The 18162-nt window shown below is 37.0% G+C and overlaps 1 protein-coding gene across 6 annotated transcripts in view; it reads left to right on the plus strand.

Moving 5' to 3' along the window:
• The first annotated feature begins 694 nt into the window (after window positions 1-694).
• Window positions 695-18162, plus strand: part of TTLL1 (tubulin tyrosine ligase like 1) — a 59579-nt gene continuing 42111 nt past the window's right edge. For 3 of the 6 annotated variants that reach the window (XM_032189616.1, XM_032189597.1, XM_032189587.1), the window contains exons 1-10: window positions 695-754; window positions 3405-3537; window positions 5350-5558; window positions 7666-7846; window positions 8904-9038; window positions 9197-9305; window positions 12576-12719; window positions 14423-14509; window positions 15673-15836; window positions 17306-17462. In XM_032189616.1, coding sequence (XP_032045507.1) covers window positions 3425-3537; window positions 5350-5558; window positions 7666-7846; window positions 8904-9038; window positions 9197-9305; window positions 12576-12719; window positions 14423-14509; window positions 15673-15836; window positions 17306-17435 — 1272 coding nt within the window. In that variant the 5' untranslated portion in view covers window positions 695-754; window positions 3405-3424 and the 3' untranslated portion in view covers window positions 17436-17462. Of the gene's footprint in view, window positions 755-948; window positions 1007-3404; window positions 3538-4341; window positions 4457-5349; window positions 5559-7665; window positions 7847-8903; window positions 9039-9196; window positions 9306-12575; window positions 12720-14422; window positions 14510-15672; window positions 15837-17305; window positions 18049-18162 lie in introns of those variants that run through there. The other 3 variants (XM_032189579.1, XM_032189606.1, XM_032189625.1) reach the window with 3 other exon arrangements.

An 18162-nucleotide genomic window follows, 5' to 3' on the forward strand; every position in this document is an offset into this window, starting at 1 on the left:
CATCTCTCATCTTGAAAGTTGTGTATGCATAAATCAGGCTTCTCCACACAGGCACTAATGCTGTAAGTTTTTAGGTATTATTTCTCTCATACAGTTTTAACTGTGAAGTACAGTTTTTGGTCATTTCAGGGAAACATTCACACACTCCTTCAGAACAGCAGCAACAGAAAAAAAAAAATAAATCCCATAGCTGTATGGTCATCACCATCTGATATGTTAAATCACAAAGACTTGAGCTTTGACACTGGTGAAAGCTTTTTAGGCATTCCGGGAATTCCTAGGCACATTTTGTCAGGCAACGACTCTCTGCAATCGCCATCTACTTGTTAATCTACTTGTCTATCAGGGACGTTTTTCCTGAACAGAAGACGGGGCAGGTACAACCACAAAGACTTTATGGTGGCTCCCAAAACCACAGATGAATAGGGCGAGGGCTGAGCGGGCTTCGGGACCCCGCTGCGGGGCGAGGCAGGGGCAAGCTCCCACCCCTTCGCGGCCCGTCAAGGCCACGCAACGCCGGGCCTACAAAATGGCTGCTATCTTTTTAGGCTGCGCGGCGCCGGGCGCTCGCGGAGGCGGGGTGTCGGCGCGTCGCCCTAGCAACTGCACCCCCCACCCCGTGCCGTCACGGCCTCACGGAAGTCTAGCCGCCGCGCGTCCCGTTTCCTAGGGAACGGCCCCGGAAGGGGTGGGGCGGGGCAGGGCAATGGCGGCGGGCGCGGCAGGTGCGGACTGAGGGGCTGTTCTGCTGCAGGTGAGAGCGGGGCAGCGTTGTGCGCCCCATCGCTTGGCCCAGCCTGCCTTATCCCGCACGGCCTGGGGGCTGCCGCCACTGGGGGAGGCGCCCGGCTTCCTTCCCACAGGCGCTATCGCGATATATCGTGCTGTCGTGGCCCTTCCCGTGACCTTCCCGTGAGGCGGGTGCCTAGCCCTGGGTCTCCCTTCGCGTCCGCTCCTGGAGGGTAGAGGTAGTGGGGTGGCTTAGAGACGGCATTCATGTTTTAAGGTTCGTTCACGTTTTTACAGCGTGCTTAATTAAAGCTTTTGTAGCATTTAACGCATTTCCTTTTGAAAGGAGGATTCTATCCCATGCTGACTAATTCCTGAGCTTTTAAAACCACAGCAAGATGGTATGTGGCGCTAGTGAGTTACTGACTGTGATCCAGATGTACTTCAGCTCAAGTAAATTAATCCTTTTGCTTCATTTATTTTTGTTTTGGTAGTGTCTAGAAGGCCCAGCGACAGGTCATCGCCCTGTAGAACTATATGTTGTATAAGCACACAAAGAAGCCCCCAAGCCTGCATGTGCTCTTTTCCATCTGTTTATTTAGGCTTGATTTCAACTTGTTTTACCACCAATGTGAATGAAAAATAAGTGGGCCTAAAATGCTTCAAAACCAAAGCCTAGTAGTAAACATCTGCCTTGTGGAATTTGTCAATTTAAATAGACTAGAAAGGAAAAAGTGGGAGCGCTGCATCATGGGCTGTGGCTCTCAGGAGGAGGGAGACTGAAGGGGAATGCCACATCCAGTTGTGGGAGATCTCTTGGGTTGCCTTAGTTGCAAAAATTGTTTTGATTACCTTGATTACTCATCTCTACTCGTGTAATTACTGCATTTTTGAGTTTTATTTTTTTGGTGGAAAATTATAAGTGGAGGGAGCAGTAGATGGTGTTATGTGCATGCATACCTCTGCTCTCTCCCTCTTCTTGCATGGCAGCTTTTGTTCTTGGGAGAGGCATGTGTCAATGAATGTGCCTTGGGCTCAGATTTTCTGCTGAATCAGTACTCTTCTGTAGTGGATTTCTGGGTAAGATAACTATGAAAATTCACTAGGCTGCAATTTTAAAACTCATTTGTGGAATGTACACAACAATTGAAATTGCTTATGAGAGCTGTCTTCCCCTGACATTAGTATTATCATTTTCTCATGATAGTGCTGTCAGAAAAGCTTCAGCTTGTCCTTTGGAGAAGTAGCAATTGTAGGTGATTGGCTTGTCCTCACACCTTCAGTGCATTTGTTATGCATTTATTTCCATCTCTAGATTGGCTTTTTTTTTTTTTTTTTTCTTTCAAATAGAAAGGGTAAGGCTGTAGCACAATATATATGAGGATGGGCAAAAATAACTTGAGCCCCCAGAATAAGGCAGATGCTGATAAATGAGCAAGTTCAGTGGAGGATTGCCACAGGGGCTGAAGTGCTTGTCCTTTGATGAGGAGCTGGGGGAACTGCGTTCCTTTGGCCTGGAAAAGAGGTGACACTTGTGGTCATGTAATTGCAACTTTCCTGTACCTGTAAGGAGGTTTTCCAGAAAGCATAGCCAAGCTGCTTGGGGTGCTGAAGGGTGGGAAGATGGGAAACAACAAGCACAAGCTAAAACAAGGGAGGTTCGGGCTGAATCTGGAAAAATCTTTCCCCTATGAGGGTAGTTGAGTGGTGAGACAGCATGCTCAGAGCAGCTGTGCTGCTTTTGTCTTTGGAGGTTTTCCAAATGTGCTTGGATAAAGCTGAGAGCAGCCTGGTCAGACCTTATGCCTACCCCACTTGGAGCAGGAGGCTGCACTAGGGACCTCTTGAGGTCCCTTCCAACCACAATGATCTTGAGATCCTAAGGGAGGGGAAATGCCGATGTGGACAAGTGAGAGAGATCTGGTATAGAAAGTGACACCTAGGTGTCATAAGTTGAAATACAGCTTGTGAGGACTGTTTTAATAACCTTAGGTCTAGGAAGTCTGCTTTCAAGGGTTTATTGATACCAGCTTATTGCCCCCCAGCAGCTAGAGCAGAAGGCAAAAATCACAGTTACATGGAATACAGAGAAGACGATAAAAAGTTGTTAATGTTACTTTGGTTCTTCTCCTTACAGTACAGCATACTTTTCCTTAAGAGTGTAAGGGACTTTTTTTTTTTTTTTGAGACTTCTATTTAGTTTGCAGCTGGTGATTGAAGCGATCCGTGTCAACTCTCCCGCTTCAAAACAAAGTTAAAAATGTAGTCTTGGTTAGAAGTAATAAACAGTCTGTGCTCTATGCTTTTTTTTTTTTTTTTTTTTTCTCCATAAACAGCACCCAGTAAATGTATGATAGTGATTTCTGTTGTTACTGTGTTTAAGGAGAGACTTGAGCTATGCACCCATTCATTAAAAGTGAATTGGTTGGGGAGCATGGAAAATCCTTGTAACTAGAGTTGTTTTGGTGTGTAGTTGTTCAGTTGACAAATGTGGGCTCTCAGTCTGAACCTAGGATGTTCTTTTCCTTGTTTTTTAACATTGATTTACTTCTCCTGTCTTTCTGAAGTTAAAGTGCTCTCTAGGTGCCACTTCTCTTCCCCTTTGACTGTCCTGTTTTTTTTTTTCTCTCCTTATGTTATCCATTTCACATCTTTACACTGTTCTTTGCTAACAGGTTGATCCTGCTGTAGGATAATGGCAGGAAAAGTAAAGTGGGTAACTGATATAGAAAAATCTGTGTTAATAAACAACTTTGAAAAAAGAGGCTGGATTCAGGTGGCAGAAAATGAAGACTGGAATTTTTATTGGTAAGTACATTAAAATAGCAATTTCTAAATTTGTGAAGTATTTTAATATCTTCTGTTAATACCATTAGTAATATAACAAAATGCATATTTAAAAATCAGAGTTGCACACGTTAACTTACTGAAGTGTTTCTAAGTGTATAGCATTGTTTCGTTACTCCTGTAATTTCTTATGCTATTGCTGATCTGTTGTTGAGATTTGTATTAGTAGATTTCTCCTCTAGCTGTGTAGGCCTGCTAAAGTCATTAGGTCTCCTTGAGACAGGAGGTCCTATCTGCCTGGATCCTTTCCCATGCTAATGACCTTGTATGTCTTTCCAGTTTCCCAAAGGTTTTGTCAGGCATTGGAAAGTCACTAACCTAGCAAGATGACAATCGCTTCTGAGGATACCATTTGTAAAAACACCAGGGCAAAGGCTGTAGCCAATGTTTTTGTTTGCTTGTTTGTTTGTTTCGTTTTGAAATGTGATATCTGATTTTATTCAAATTTCTTGTATATAGTAAGCTGTAGTATACATACAGTAAGCTGTATGTAGCTATAGTAAGTTTTCCTGTACTGTAGGAGGGCTTTTGTGGCCCAATTGGAATTTCTGAGTGTATCTTTACCTAAATTTTCTGACAACCTGATGTAAGCAAAATGATCAAAAAGTACATGGTTCCAATATATGATACAGTATTCTTTTATCAGTGTAGCAGAAGTTTGCTCTGTTACCAGAGTGCAAGCTCTTGTAATAAAAGCCTTGAGAACTGCACTTGACTTCTCCTCATAGTAAAAAGTTTATGCAAACTAATTTTTCAACATTTCAGTGCTGAAAGGTGAATATTAAATTAGACAAACTCCATTACCTTGATTTAATACAAGACTGCAGTGCTGTGCTAGGATGCAGTAATTTATTAAATGGCAGAAACAGTACCTCTTCAGGTAAGCCAAGCCATTTTTACTGTCCCTTTCCAATATGACAGAACGGCACTTTATACTGCTGAATGTACCTTTTGTTAACCACTTATTTAAATGAGTAGGAATGTAGTAATCTGCTTGTGCTTTTGGAATGCAGCTGGAGGGAGGAGTAGGGGAACAGGACACTCATGCAAACTGTTGTGTTACTTGTTTTGTTTTGTTCCTGAAATGATAACATAGCAGATTGATAGCATTCAGGAAATAATCTTAAATTTCCAGTGTGACATCTTTAGTACCAAAAAAAAAAAAAAAAAAAAAAATCTTTGTATTTGTGGCTCTGCTCATATCTTTAGTGAAAAATGAAGTAGATAACTGATTTGATGACTTGGTCACCACAGCTCTCTGCTGTGGCATTTATGTATGTTTTTAGCAAGATGTTCATGTACTTGAAGTACTTTGGAATTCAGATAGCAAGGTAGTCAGTATGAGGTTGTATTTTTTTAAGAGGAAACCTGAGCTTCCGGAGAGCAAACCAATAGGTTTAGAAAGATGCCTCTGTAGTATTTAGGTGCATATCAGTCATTTGTAGGCTCTGCTGGGATTTGACCTGTCTGTCATCAACAAGCCAGAGTCCATTAGGGCCACGCTGTCATCTTACTTGCCTCACAATCTGCCCAAATTTGAGTCTCAGAGGGACTGAGACAACCTCTGGCAGGATTTCATCTGGTCTTGCTAACAGGGGTTCAGAGCATGTTGTATCGTCACTGCAGCGCTATATAGAGCAATGTAAGAGAAGTGTGAAAGAGGGAGAAAACAGTGAGAGGGAAAAGATGAAGTAAAGGTAACACTATTACAACTTTGTCCTCTTGGGTTGTGTTTCTTGAGAAAAGTAATTTAATTTTTGTTTTTGCCTTCAGGATGAGTGTACAAACAATCAGAAATGTTTTCAGTGTGGAAACAGGTTACCGCCTTTCTGATGACCAAATTGTCAATCATTTCCCCAACCACTATGAGCTGACCAGAAAGGATTTGATGGTAAAAAATATCAAGCGATATAGGAGAGAACTTGAGAAAGAAGGAAGTCCTCTTGCAGAAAAGGATGAAAATGGAAAATATATTTATTTGGGTATGTGGTTCTTACCAGCTTTAATCTTGTTTTCTGTGTGGTCAATGACCTGTTGGCATTGTAACTTGAAACAGTAACAGAACAGCACATTAATGTACAAATTATTCTAATTTACACATTGCTAGTTTTGTGCAATGAATTCAGTAAGAAAAACTGCTGCTTGCAAGAAGTATGTGCAACCAAAGCTGCCTGTTTTTTCCAGATTGCTTTTGGAGACCTAAAATTGATGTGTTTTGGACACCTAAAATTGATGTGTTTGAATCATCACATAAATCTAGTTGCAGCCCAGCTTGATTTTCTGAGTTTCTGAAGTGTTCCAATGCTAAAATGACTATCAGCAGATGCTCTGTCACTAACAGGCAGTTAAATAGAATAAAGTGTACTCTATCCTGAAGTTACTCTGTTCTGCAAACGTAACAGCGTTCCTTCTCTGTCTTTTCCTCTTTTTCCCTCCCCACAAACCTGCCATTAGAAGAGCGTAAGGAAACACAAGAGTAGCAAAACTGATTAAGAACAGTAGTTGCAAACATTTAATATGAAATTCTGTATTTTCAAAGCTTTTCACAAATCTTGTTTTGAAGGATAAGGGCTAGTATTTCACAAATTAAGAGAAATAGAGGTCATGCAACTTATTTAAGAACTTTGCTGAAATTAGACACAAGGCTGGACTAAAAGATTGAACATTTTTGTTTCTGTCACACTGGGTGTTTCCTCCACTGTGTTCTTACTAGTACATAGCACTGTTCAGGGAAGAGAACAAATGCAGTTACTATGTGTGGAAGTTGTATTTAGGCTTGCTTTGGTAAGTAGTAGGGTTCTTAATGAAGACTGAACTTACTAGTGCAGCATTAGCTGAAGCAACATGGGCTGAAGGGAAATGATCATGAAATGATTATTTATAAGCATAAGGAATAATCATGAAATTATTATTCCTAAACGTAAGGATATACAGAAGTATATATATTTGTATATGTATACATGTATACATCTATACATATATTTGCATATGTATGTATAACTGTTTTAAAGAGGGAAGTATTGTGGCATTAAGGTATTTTGCTATGAGATCAGTGGTGGAACTGAAGGGCCCTAAAACTTCATATCAGAACGGGCTGGAGTTTCTTTAAATCAAAAGTGAAAAAACATTATCTGGAAATCCTATACTGGAGCAAAAACTACAATAATCTTTTGTAGAAAGGTTCCAGACAGAATTGAATGGATAAACTCTTCAGAGGAGAAATTTAGGGGAAGTTGGAGAACTGGTAATGACTACTAGAAAATGAAATTTAAAAACAAATAAGAACAAGCAAAAACAAACAAAAAACCCACCACCATCCCTCCCCCCACCCCCCTCAAAACAAACAAACAAACAAAACCACAACCAACCAAAGGAAAAAAGCCACTACCCCCTCAAAACAAACAAAAAAAGTAGGAGTAAATTGGGAGTAAGGAGAGCAAAGTTATTTCAGAGGTCAGAAAGCATTGGAGTGAAATAGAGATGGAGACATTGAATTGATTTACATCTGGGGCAAGTGGAAAAAAAAAAAAGCACTGTTCATCTGTGTAAGAAAGAAGCATTGCTGTATGGATGAAACAGAATAATCTGATAGCGAAAAGCAAGAAATATTTTTCTTTAGATTTCAGTGAGCATGGTAGTACTGGGTATGGGAGCAAAGAATTACCAATTGAAGTTGCACAGAAACAAAAAATACCACATCCAAAGAGGAAATATTTGGATTTTTGCATATACAGATTTGAAGAATGATAAAAGCTAGAATATGAAATCGAGAAATTTTGCTAATAAAAGTTAAGTTGGAATGGTGTCTAATACTCTAATTGCACATCATTTAAACAGAAGAAAAATAATCCATATGAATTGAAGTCTGCTAATCTGAAATTAGCAGCATGCAGTGTTTAGCAATTCTTTAAGTAAAAACTATGAATTAAATGAGATTAAAAAGCAACATGAGTTTTATTGAAGGTGGATCATGCCGGACTGGAAAAATTGAGAACTAAGAAATTATTTTTTACCCTATATTCATGAATGGTCTTCTTAGATACAGCGTCCTTAATTGTGAACCTTTTTTTTTTTTTTCTCTTAACTCAGATTTTGTTCCTGTTACTTTTATGCTTCCTGCCGATTATAATCTCTTTGTTGAAGAATTCAGAAAAAATCCCTCAAGCACTTGGATTATGAAACCTTGTGGTAAAGCTCAAGGAAAAGGAATATTTCTAATCAATAAACTCTCTCAAATTAAAAAATGGTCTCGAGATAGCAAAACATCTTCGTAAGTGCTTAAAAACTAAACCCTATGTTGTACTTTATATAATCAGGTGAACCACATGAACATGCTAGTTGTCCAATGCACAGGGAAAAGTATTTCATTACTATTGCTTTGTCATTATATAGTTTTGCATTTTGTCTCAGTTATCTGGCTTCCTCCTTCAAACAAGTCTTAGTAAGATTTATTTTGGTATGAGGAGATATAAAAACTGTTTGAATAACTATTCTCTATAAAAAAAAATGCTGTTAGTGTTGGATGAATAACATGCAAAAACAAATTGTTCTGCTCTGTAGTGTTAAATAACAGGAAGTGAGGAAAAAAGTCTTTCCCTGAGCAGTTTGCATTTAATATGTATCAATTCACTTCATAAAGTAGTACAAAGGAGAAATATGCTTTTAGGAAATAAAGACGTGATCTATTTGGAGCACAAAGTAATACGCCTTACATTGGTGACCTTACTTCCAAATGGACTAACAGTTTAGCAATCTGTGTTTTCCTCTGACTAATAAAAGTTTTGATCGCACAACTAATTCTATTTTTTTTTTTGTTATAAATTGACTGGCTAAACCTTCTTTGAGTATTATTTTCTATTTACCTCGAAATCTGAAGAATGTCACAGTTTGAAAGATAGCTTTGCAATTGCAAGCCCTGCATAAATACAAACATTCTAGGAATACAAGGCTTTGACTAACAAAGGTAATGTAATATGCACTCTTTGCTTTTCTGAACTCTGACTAGCTGTAAATGCTCTCAAAGGAAAAGGCAGGTTTGTAGAACTGCATTCTGAGTGGCTCAGTTCACTACTCTGTTAACTTCAAAACTGAATTTAAATGAAAATCTTAGTCATGTGTTCTGTATTAACTTTTTTTTTTTCCTTTGGTACGTAATGATGGATGCCAAGCATGTTTTATTAAATAGTATAACTTAAAACACTGCATTGCCAATAAGATAGAAGATTTCAGTCAGTTCAAAATTACAGGCTGCTTCTAAAGAAGAAAAAGATCTATCATGTTATAACATTACAGTTGTCACATTCTGAAACCTTACTGATGTCTTACAGGTTTGTATCTCAGTCTTCCAAAGAAGCTTATGTGATTTCTCTATATATCAACAATCCATTACTAATCGGAGGAAAGAAATTTGACCTTCGTCTGTATGTTTTAGTATCTACGTATCGCCCTCTGAGATGTTACATGTAAGACTGTATATGTTTGTGTTTTGATGTTTAATGTAGTCAAAATAATGTTGCTGTTGTTGTACAAAGAAGTTTAACATGTACATGTTGTCCTGGGATGATCTTTTCCTTACTTCCTACTGGGGTTTAACACACTTTAATGACTTTTTGCATTTAAGGTATAAACTTGGATTTTGCCGGTTTTGCACAGTAAAATATACACCAAGTACAAGTGAATTGGATAACATGTTTGTACATCTTACAAATGTTGCCATTCAGAAACATGGGGTAAGTGTACTGAGTTTGTAGGTGCTTTTTCATTGGAAGACTGGTTTCTTGAATTGTCCCAAAAGTTTGGAATAAAAAGGCTTTTAGTGATTTTCTCATTAGCTTGCAATAAAATTACTTACTTGATCTTTAAATAAATAAAATTTAAAAGACTGTAGATAAAATACATGCACGATAATGAGTTGCAAGCTCTGTAATAGACTGTGATATCTTCAGTGTTGACTTGCAGTAGTTGAAAGCAATTTCTTTCCAAGTCTCCTGACATTTAAATGCTAATATGCTCACTTAGCAATTCAGGCTATGAGCAGTGGAATTAATGAAGCCTGGTTCCTGTGGGTTTGTATTTTATAAAGGCACTTGAATATCTCCTTCCTGATCTCCTCTTCCCTCTTTCTCACCCATCCAGTTAATTCAGCTTTCCTGTTTTCAGTGCTTATTTACCACAGTGCCTTCCACCTTCTTCCTACGTGTTGTCACCTCATGTATTGTCTGTGTCCCCCCCGCCTTCTTTGGTGAAAAAGGGAACATGCAGTTGTGTGTTTAGTGATAAATGTTTGCTGCCTGGACAGCTGGTGGCTTCCTCTTCAATGCACAACGATGGAGTTCTGCCTGAAGAACAGTTCCGTCCTGTAATTTGCCATTGATGCTCATAAAATGTGTGGAAGCCTGATAGCTTTGACAGCATTTCCCTCTGTCAAAATAGGCTGAAATTCACCAGTGAAAGGAAAGGCTAGTGGGTTAGGGGTGACACAAACAGGTGGACATGCAGTATCATTGCCTAAACCTTGTTCCTTCAGGGAATTCACTTGATAATGGCTGTCCCTTCTGCATTTTTAGCAGATGTCTGATTTATAAAACATGCCTCTGTAGCAGGGATTAAAACTCCATTGTTTTACTTCCCAATTTTGTGGGGTTTATTTTTTAAGAGCATTGAAAATACGTACATATATGTATATGCACACTCATGCACAAGAAAAATGTGCCTTGACTCTTACTGCTTTGTAAGTTATAGCAGAACTGTTAACAGTTACAGCTGTAACCTACATATAACTATAACTGTTATAGCAGCATAACAGATTTGTTTTTATCTGTTTTTAATTGTAAATATCACCTATGGTGGTAATTATTAGCTAGAGTAAGTGTCAAAATGCAACACTTTTAGTACTGCAAATATTTTCTTGCTCAGATGCTGATTTGTGAAGGGCTTCAGAGATCTTATGATCTGACAGGGCACACTGAGTTGCGGTAAAAGCAGTTCCCATAAAATATAAGAGCGTAAGTCATAGTGCTGTTGCCAGTAACAGAGAAGAGATGAGGCATGGGATATGCTGCCTATCCCATTATCGTGCACCCTTTCATCTTCTACACCAACTAAAGTATTTCTCCAAAGAACTTCAGTATTTCTCCCAAATAGAAGTAGAAGTGAAAATAAGTAGTGAGGTCATCTTGAAAGAAGAAAGACAGCAGAAATGGGTATAGAAGTATCAGCATAAAAATGTAGAGTCATTACTGGATCATTTGAAATATTTATTTTTTTTAGAAATGTTGAACCATTAATACTTGTTGAGTCTTCCAGAAAGAAGTGAGAAAAGTTTAGCCATTGTCTGTCCCATCTTTCCTTCTGTTTTAAACATGTCTGCAACTTCAGAGCCAAATAAGCCCTAGAATTTTAGAAGAACCACCTAATTTGAACTGTCAAGTGATTTATCAACATTATGATGAGGTCTGGAAAAGCTCTTAGTTTCTAGTTTTTCATCTCTACTTTAAACCCTACATGAACCCTGGAGTTCTACTTTATTTGTATCCTACAAGCTCATGGGAAAACATCACTAAATTTAAAAGCTTATAATTCAATATCAGGGAGAGAGAAAAAGTAATGTAAAGGGAAGGAGGATAATTAAGTATACACATTGTAATATTGTGCTAGAAAATATAATTCTAAATCATTATTCACTGCATGTGTAATGCAAAAAAAAACCAACAGTAATTCTTCTATTTAATTTTCTGTTAGCAATCATCTATGTAGCCTGTGATATTCTGCTTTGTTATGATATTTTTCATTAAATAGTTGTGACTGTGCAAAGCTCTGTACAGTTGCAATCTATTTTCTGATCCAAACCATTCAATGGTTCTATTTTGATTTTAGTACTTATTCTGAAATTCAAAGTGGGTTGAAACTTTGATTTTTGTCCCCTTTCTGGATTCTGGTTGTAAGACATTTCATTTTTTCCATGCAAGTCCTGAGAACCATGTTCCAGATCTTTATTTGTATAGTCTTTCAAATTTACTGTGGGGGAAGCTGTAGAGGAGAGAAGGGAAGAAAATACAAACAAACAGAAAAAACAGATGAAACACTAAGAATAGAGAGAGGTTTCTCTGACCTTGTTTTACAAGATGGAAGGTTTCATTCCTATGAGAACTTTTTTCTACTCCAGGCATTCAGTGTTTTATAATTTAGCAGGTATATAATAATTCTTATAAACACTCAGAGGAAAATCTTTAAAAAGGGATAAAGTCCTTGTCCTGAGAACTATTTGAGGACTGAATATGTCTTTCCATCAGTAAGAACACCATCAGTTTGCTTTGGTCCTTCTGTTTAGTAAAAATATTTTGTAGGATGTTGATAGCCTCTGAAAAGACAGACATATAGCAACCTCCTTTTTTCCCTTGTTCTGTTTCAGCAGCACTTAATGTGTTTTCTATAGCAAAGTACTGAATTACCTGAAAAATTGTTTGAGTGATTCAGGTGTTATTTCACTGTCTTCATTAATGCAGCTGTTGTCAGCACCATTAAGAATATACCATGCTTGTCTTTTGGGGAAATAGACAAGTCATATTTTAAATGAGTAAACCTGGGTAAGTGCTACATTTTAGAGCTGCTAACTTTAGTGAAATTTAGTTATTAACTATTTCTCCAGAGGAGGAAAAAGGTTCAGTCCTCTTTTGTCACACTTCAAAACTCAGATTTCCCAGTCGAAACTTAGATTTTGTTATTCATCTGTTTGAGTACTTCTTTTCTTTTAAGTCCAGCTTTATTACTTGATTTGTGAAGTGTGATATAAACATATGGTCATAATAAAAATGGTTCTTTATGTAGAGGGCAGTTTAAAGATGAAGTCTGCATAAAGCTGTAAAATAGAGTAAAAGCAGTTTGAGTTTGTTTTTAAAACAACATTTGTATGCAAGTATAAGTGGGCTTTTTGTGTGGATGAAAAAAAACTGCCGAACAACTTCAAAATCTTAGACAAAATTAACTGTCCAACTCTTCAGGATGATTACAATCATATCCATGGAGGCAAGTGGACAGTGAGTAACTTACGCCTGTATCTAGAAAGCACCCGTGGAAAGGAAGTGACGAACAAATTATTTGATGAAATTCACTGGATAATTGTGCAGTCCCTGAAAGCCGTTGCGGTGAGTACTGTTCTGGGAATGCTGCTAGTGTAGACTTTTCATAACCATGCAAGTGAGCTTGCCACCAAAAAATCCCTGAAATCTGTTTCCTGCTATTTGAGTGACAGTGTTGATGCTGATTCCTGCAATTCTGTGATTTGTTGATTTGTTTGAGCTGGGTGAACTTGAATCTTGGGTGGGTGGGTGAGCTGTATGTGTGTATTGAAGAGCTGAATGAATCTCTCTCCTTCAGGTCTCTCTGAACTATCTAATATGACTTGATACTGCCCTTGTGAATAGTATTAAGCTCTGCCAAGGCTCACGATGTCATTTCAGCAATAACAAATGTGTCAAAGAAAAAATAGCTGTGGAAGACAATTTATCAATCAAAATGTAAGGATATTAGTTTAGCAGACTTAACGTAACTTACTTTCAGCTCTTCTATATACTAGTCACATAGTTATCATGAACTGTTATACTCTTCCTTTTTTTGTTTTAAGTATAACAGTCCTCTGCTTGAGTGACCTTCTAGTGTTTGGGTAATATTCCATGATTACATTAGAGAGCAGGTACTGCTCTGTGGGTCAACTGGGGTAGGTAACCGAAGACCTTATTGCTGCCAAGAAAGGCTGTCCTGTTCTCAGGTGCATGGTCTCATCATCTTTTTTGGGCTGGTTCTGGCAACATTGTGAGTTGAATCATCTCACTTGTCCAACTGAAAAATTACTATTTTATTGGTGGGTTAGCATTCTGCCAGTGTTATAAGCTGATGAATGACCTCACTGAAGGATCAGAATCAGCAAAAGAAAGAGGGACAAGGTCATGAAGCTAGAATCGTTGGGAAGTGTGGCTCACCTCACAATCAATTTGAAAACAGATGTGAGAAGAAGAGACATTTAATCTAAATGTTTGCAGAACTTTAGGAGAAGAAAAGTGTTTAGAATATAAGGGATGAAATGTTTTGGTCAGCTTCAGTACTTCTTTGTGTCTGAGAATGACAAATGTAATGAGATGCTCTTTCCTCTTACCCCTCTTTCATTCTCTAATAATGAAAGCTTTTAATTTCTTCAATATAGGGGAGGAAATCATGTCTCTAACCTGTTACAAAGGTTTCATTAAAAGATCTGATGAGACTTGTATAAAAGTCTAGGCGTGCATACTGAAAATCCTTTGCAGATGCTGGAAAATTGAGCGGAGGATGTGTATCTATGTACAACATGATCCTTTGTCTCTCTTAGCTTTCAAGATCATAGATGGCTTGAGCTAATAATAGTTTTTTAAAATATCTGGTAATTGTTTGACCTCAACTTTCTGCACTAAAAGAAATGTCTTTGAACAAGTCTTCCATCTCTGAAGTTTAAAGAATTTATGTGAAGCTGTGTTATGTAAACTTGAAGACTTCTCAATTTCTCCAGATGCATTCAGGTTTTAGATATTCTTACTACTTTTGAAAAATGGGAGAACACTTATTTTAAAGCTGGAAGCATGATGGAAAACTAATGTAACTTAGTCCTTGGCATTAATGCAATCATTAATATTGAAATGTGTACTTTGGAGTTGTGCGTGTGGAGAATCCTGAACTTACTAGTAAGCTTATGGTAGAGTTATTTTAGCTTGTGTTGTGGAAGATTTGTAATCCAGTCATGTCACTTATAGCAAATCAAGTGTGTAATCAGGTTACTTACAAATTTGTTGTTCTTAATACATTTTTGTCTTTTTTTTAGCCTGTAATGAATAATGATAAACACTGCTTTGAATGCTATGGATATGACATAATCATTGATGACAAGCTTAAACCATGGCTAATTGAGGTAAAATTACACAAAATATGGAAATAATTTCTTACTAATTTTATTTCACAAAGTAAAAGACTACAGAGAAATCTACTTGTTTTTCTCTTTTTAAGCTTTGTCTTTCTGTTCTTCAGGTAAGTGGATTAGACAAAATGTCAGAAAGAAAAATAGACCATGTGATGGCCAACCTAGTGTGTGCTTCTTTTTCAGTTTGTTTTTTTTGTGGTTTGTGGCTTTCTATTTTGTCTTCTAACTCTGGAGCATCCACACAATTAGACTTCAGAGGCAGTCTGAATATTAGCAGCCCTATTAGTTAATGTATCAGTAGCTGGAAAATTGACATTGGCCTGATGCAGCATAACATTGAGGTTACTAAGTCTTGAGCGCTGTCATGTCATTAATGTTGCAGGTTAGGAGTAAAGAAAGGGGAGGCATATATAGGATAATGGATGTTTGGAAAGCTTCTTTTTCACATAAATTTCTCTTTAGTGTATTAACTTTCGATCTGTGTGTTCAACAAAAATTTTATCTAGGTCTCTTCCTTCTAAATCCTACTGAAAGTGAAAGAGCAAAGCTGTTTATTGTTCTGATACCACTTCTTTGTAATAAATGTGGAACACAAGAGATGTGTTAAAATTAACACCACTTTTAGCATTAGCTAAAAAAAAAAAATAAATCCAATTTAGTGCTCTGAATAGAGACGGAGCATATGTGTTTCTCCAGCTCACAATTTAACAGGGGAGAACTTGGATTAAGAACATAAATAAAAGCTGTTTAACTAGAATAAGCCTACGGATTCCTATATGTAGCAAATGTTGGAGTGAACCGGGCACTGAAATTTATGGTTTTGGTATCCATGGAAGCTTAGAAAACTGAACAAAATTCTGTCTTGTCTGAGCCCTGGTCAACTTAGTCTCAAGAAAAATTTTCAAGGCCTTCTGATGCTGCAGACACATAGTGTTGGTGGTTGTTTTTTTTTTGTTGTTGTTTTGTTTTTTAAGTTTTTTTAAAAAAAGAGCCCAGTGGGGGATTCCATTCAACATCTGAGGAACTGAAAGACGTGCTTAGAGACGCTGATTCTTAATTTCCCAAATAGTATGTGTAGTCATCACATGTGCTATATAGAGAACTGCACTACTCAAAAAATTGATGCTGCCTTTTTTTTTTTTTTTTTTTTGTAGGTTAATGCTTCCCCTTCTCTTACTTCCAGTACAGCTAATGATCGCATCTTGAAGTATAATCTTATTAATGACACACTTAACATTGCTGTGCCAAATGGGGAAATTCCAGACTGTAAATGGAATAAATCTCCACCAAAAGAGGTTCTTGGCAATTATGAAGTCTTGTAAGTTTTATCAATGTTCTATATAAATGCAAATGTTTTTCAGTTGCTTCACTTTTTTTAATGTGTAATGTAGACCACAGAGATAAAGTAAACTTATTCATTCATATGGGAAAAATGGACACAAAGATAACACTTCATTTTTTAGGGCTGCATTAGCAGCTTTGGAGGTAGGAGTACATCCTTTATCTCCAGAGGGAACTTTAGTTGTGTAATAAACTGCTGGGTGTAGCGAGCTTCCAGCAGCTGAATTTGAGGGATATAAGCATAGAGAGTGTTTGTCTTCTAGTATGTAGAGTTTAATTTTCTTGAGTAAATAGATAAAATTTGTATCAAATAGCTATTACCTCTCAGTTCATAGAAATTATGCCACTTAATTCTTGTAATTCATGGATGTAATAGTAACAATGCATTGCCAGGTATTTAAAAATTTCCCCAATCTGTATTACAAAGAGAGAAATCAAGGAGATGGACATCTTTATGTTGGAGTGTCTGAAGGATTTATCTAGGATGCAGAGGAACACTTAAATACCATGTTGATGACAATTTCTCATGTTTATTGAAAGAATGTTCAGATGGTTTCTCAAGCCTATTTATATTACAACTGTTCAGGATGTCAGGAATGTGGTATATACATAGTTGATCTAATAGATCATACCAGTCTTACACACTTATGTTGGTAAAATCAGTTATATATGTAAGTGTCAGTTGAATTATGATTTAAATTTCAATTAATATTTTATATGTGGTAGCTACAAATACCTATACAACAGTGTAACTAAACATATATTATGACTGTTCTACGACTGTTCTACAAAATATTATAGTATTATCTTTTGATAATTACACATCCATAGCCAATTCCTGCTTAAAATTTCCATAGCAACTGAGAGGTAAGTGTATAGTGAGGCTATCTGAGACTATAATGGGGTTAGATATTTAAAGAACTACTTGTCACTGTGATTAAGTGTTACAAAATACATGTCATCAAATGCATTTAATTTAAACAGTTTGTTCAGCTCATTCTTTCCCTACTTGCTCACTGATGTAACATTGGAGTTTTCTGAAATTGCAGTTAGCAACCCTCTGTTTGAAGCAATAACTTGAGACTTTATTAAACAACCAGCAGTCAGATGTTGTTGCTCAACCACAGGTCTACAAAGAGCAATATTGAGGAGAAATACAGAAGAACGTTTCACACTTGTGAAATTTCACAAACTCAAGAGTTTAACTAAAGCTGTCAAACAATTTTTTGCTTACAAAAAGTAGCTGAAGATGTTTTGGTTGATCTGTATTGTAAAATCATGTGGTGGTAAATTTCCTTGAATAATTTCCTTTTCCATGTAGACATGCATAGAACAGCTTGTATTAAATGCCAGTGCTAAATATTAAGCAAAACAGTATGGAAGACTTGCTGTTGTTTGTGCAGTGAATAGCAGGACAAGGTACTGAACAGATTGTCTTACTTTTAGATATGATGAAGAGATGGCGCAAAGTGATGGTCCTGATCGTGACTTCCGAAGTCGTTCTGGGCAATCCACTGGAACAAAAGGAGGTCGTGCAAGAGATTTGGGAAAGCCTGTATTGACCACCTGGAAATAACGATTAAGAAACCCAACCACACTGGTGGTAGGACAACATCATGAACAAAAATGCAGTTCATGAACCGGTTTCTCTATTTTGCTATGTTGCATGTGGGAGGTATTAAAGGAGGACAATACAGCTTTTGAAAAGAAATGAAATATATTCTAAAACCAGGAACTGTACTATGCATGCACTGACTTGCCAATTATAATAATTATACACATGCACGTGCATATATATAATGTATGCATATATATAAAAAAACTAATTTCATGCAAGTATATCTGTGCATGTGCTTATAGTAGTTCTCTGAAAGCAAGAAATTTTGAATTTTCAGAAGCATATATATTCAGACTTTGGAGAACCTAATACACTCTCAGCAATGATTAAAAGGTTTCTTTATAAAGATGACAACTCAAAATATGTGTTCTGAAAGAAGATACTCGTTGCTCTGAATATAATTTATTTTCAATAGTAGCCTATCTCTACATCTCTATAATAAATGAGATATGCGTTCTGTGGAAGGTGGTAGTGGTGAGGATAATTATTGCCAGAATGATGGTTGATGGCTTCTCACTAGTAAAGAAAAAAAAGTAATGAGAGAAAATAGTAGTGCGTGGAGTAAGTTTAAAAAAAAAAAAAAAAAAAAAAAAAGTTTATATGCTGAGGGTTTTTGATTGTTCTGTTTTTGTTTTCCCTTAAAATGTTTTGCGCTGATACCTCTTTAAAGGGAAAAGTTTAATGT

This window comes from Aythya fuligula, chromosome 1 (genome assembly GCF_009819795.1).
Source record: "Aythya fuligula isolate bAytFul2 chromosome 1, bAytFul2.pri, whole genome shotgun sequence".
In the NCBI taxonomy this organism is placed as follows: Eukaryota; Metazoa; Chordata; class Aves; order Anseriformes; family Anatidae; genus Aythya; species Aythya fuligula.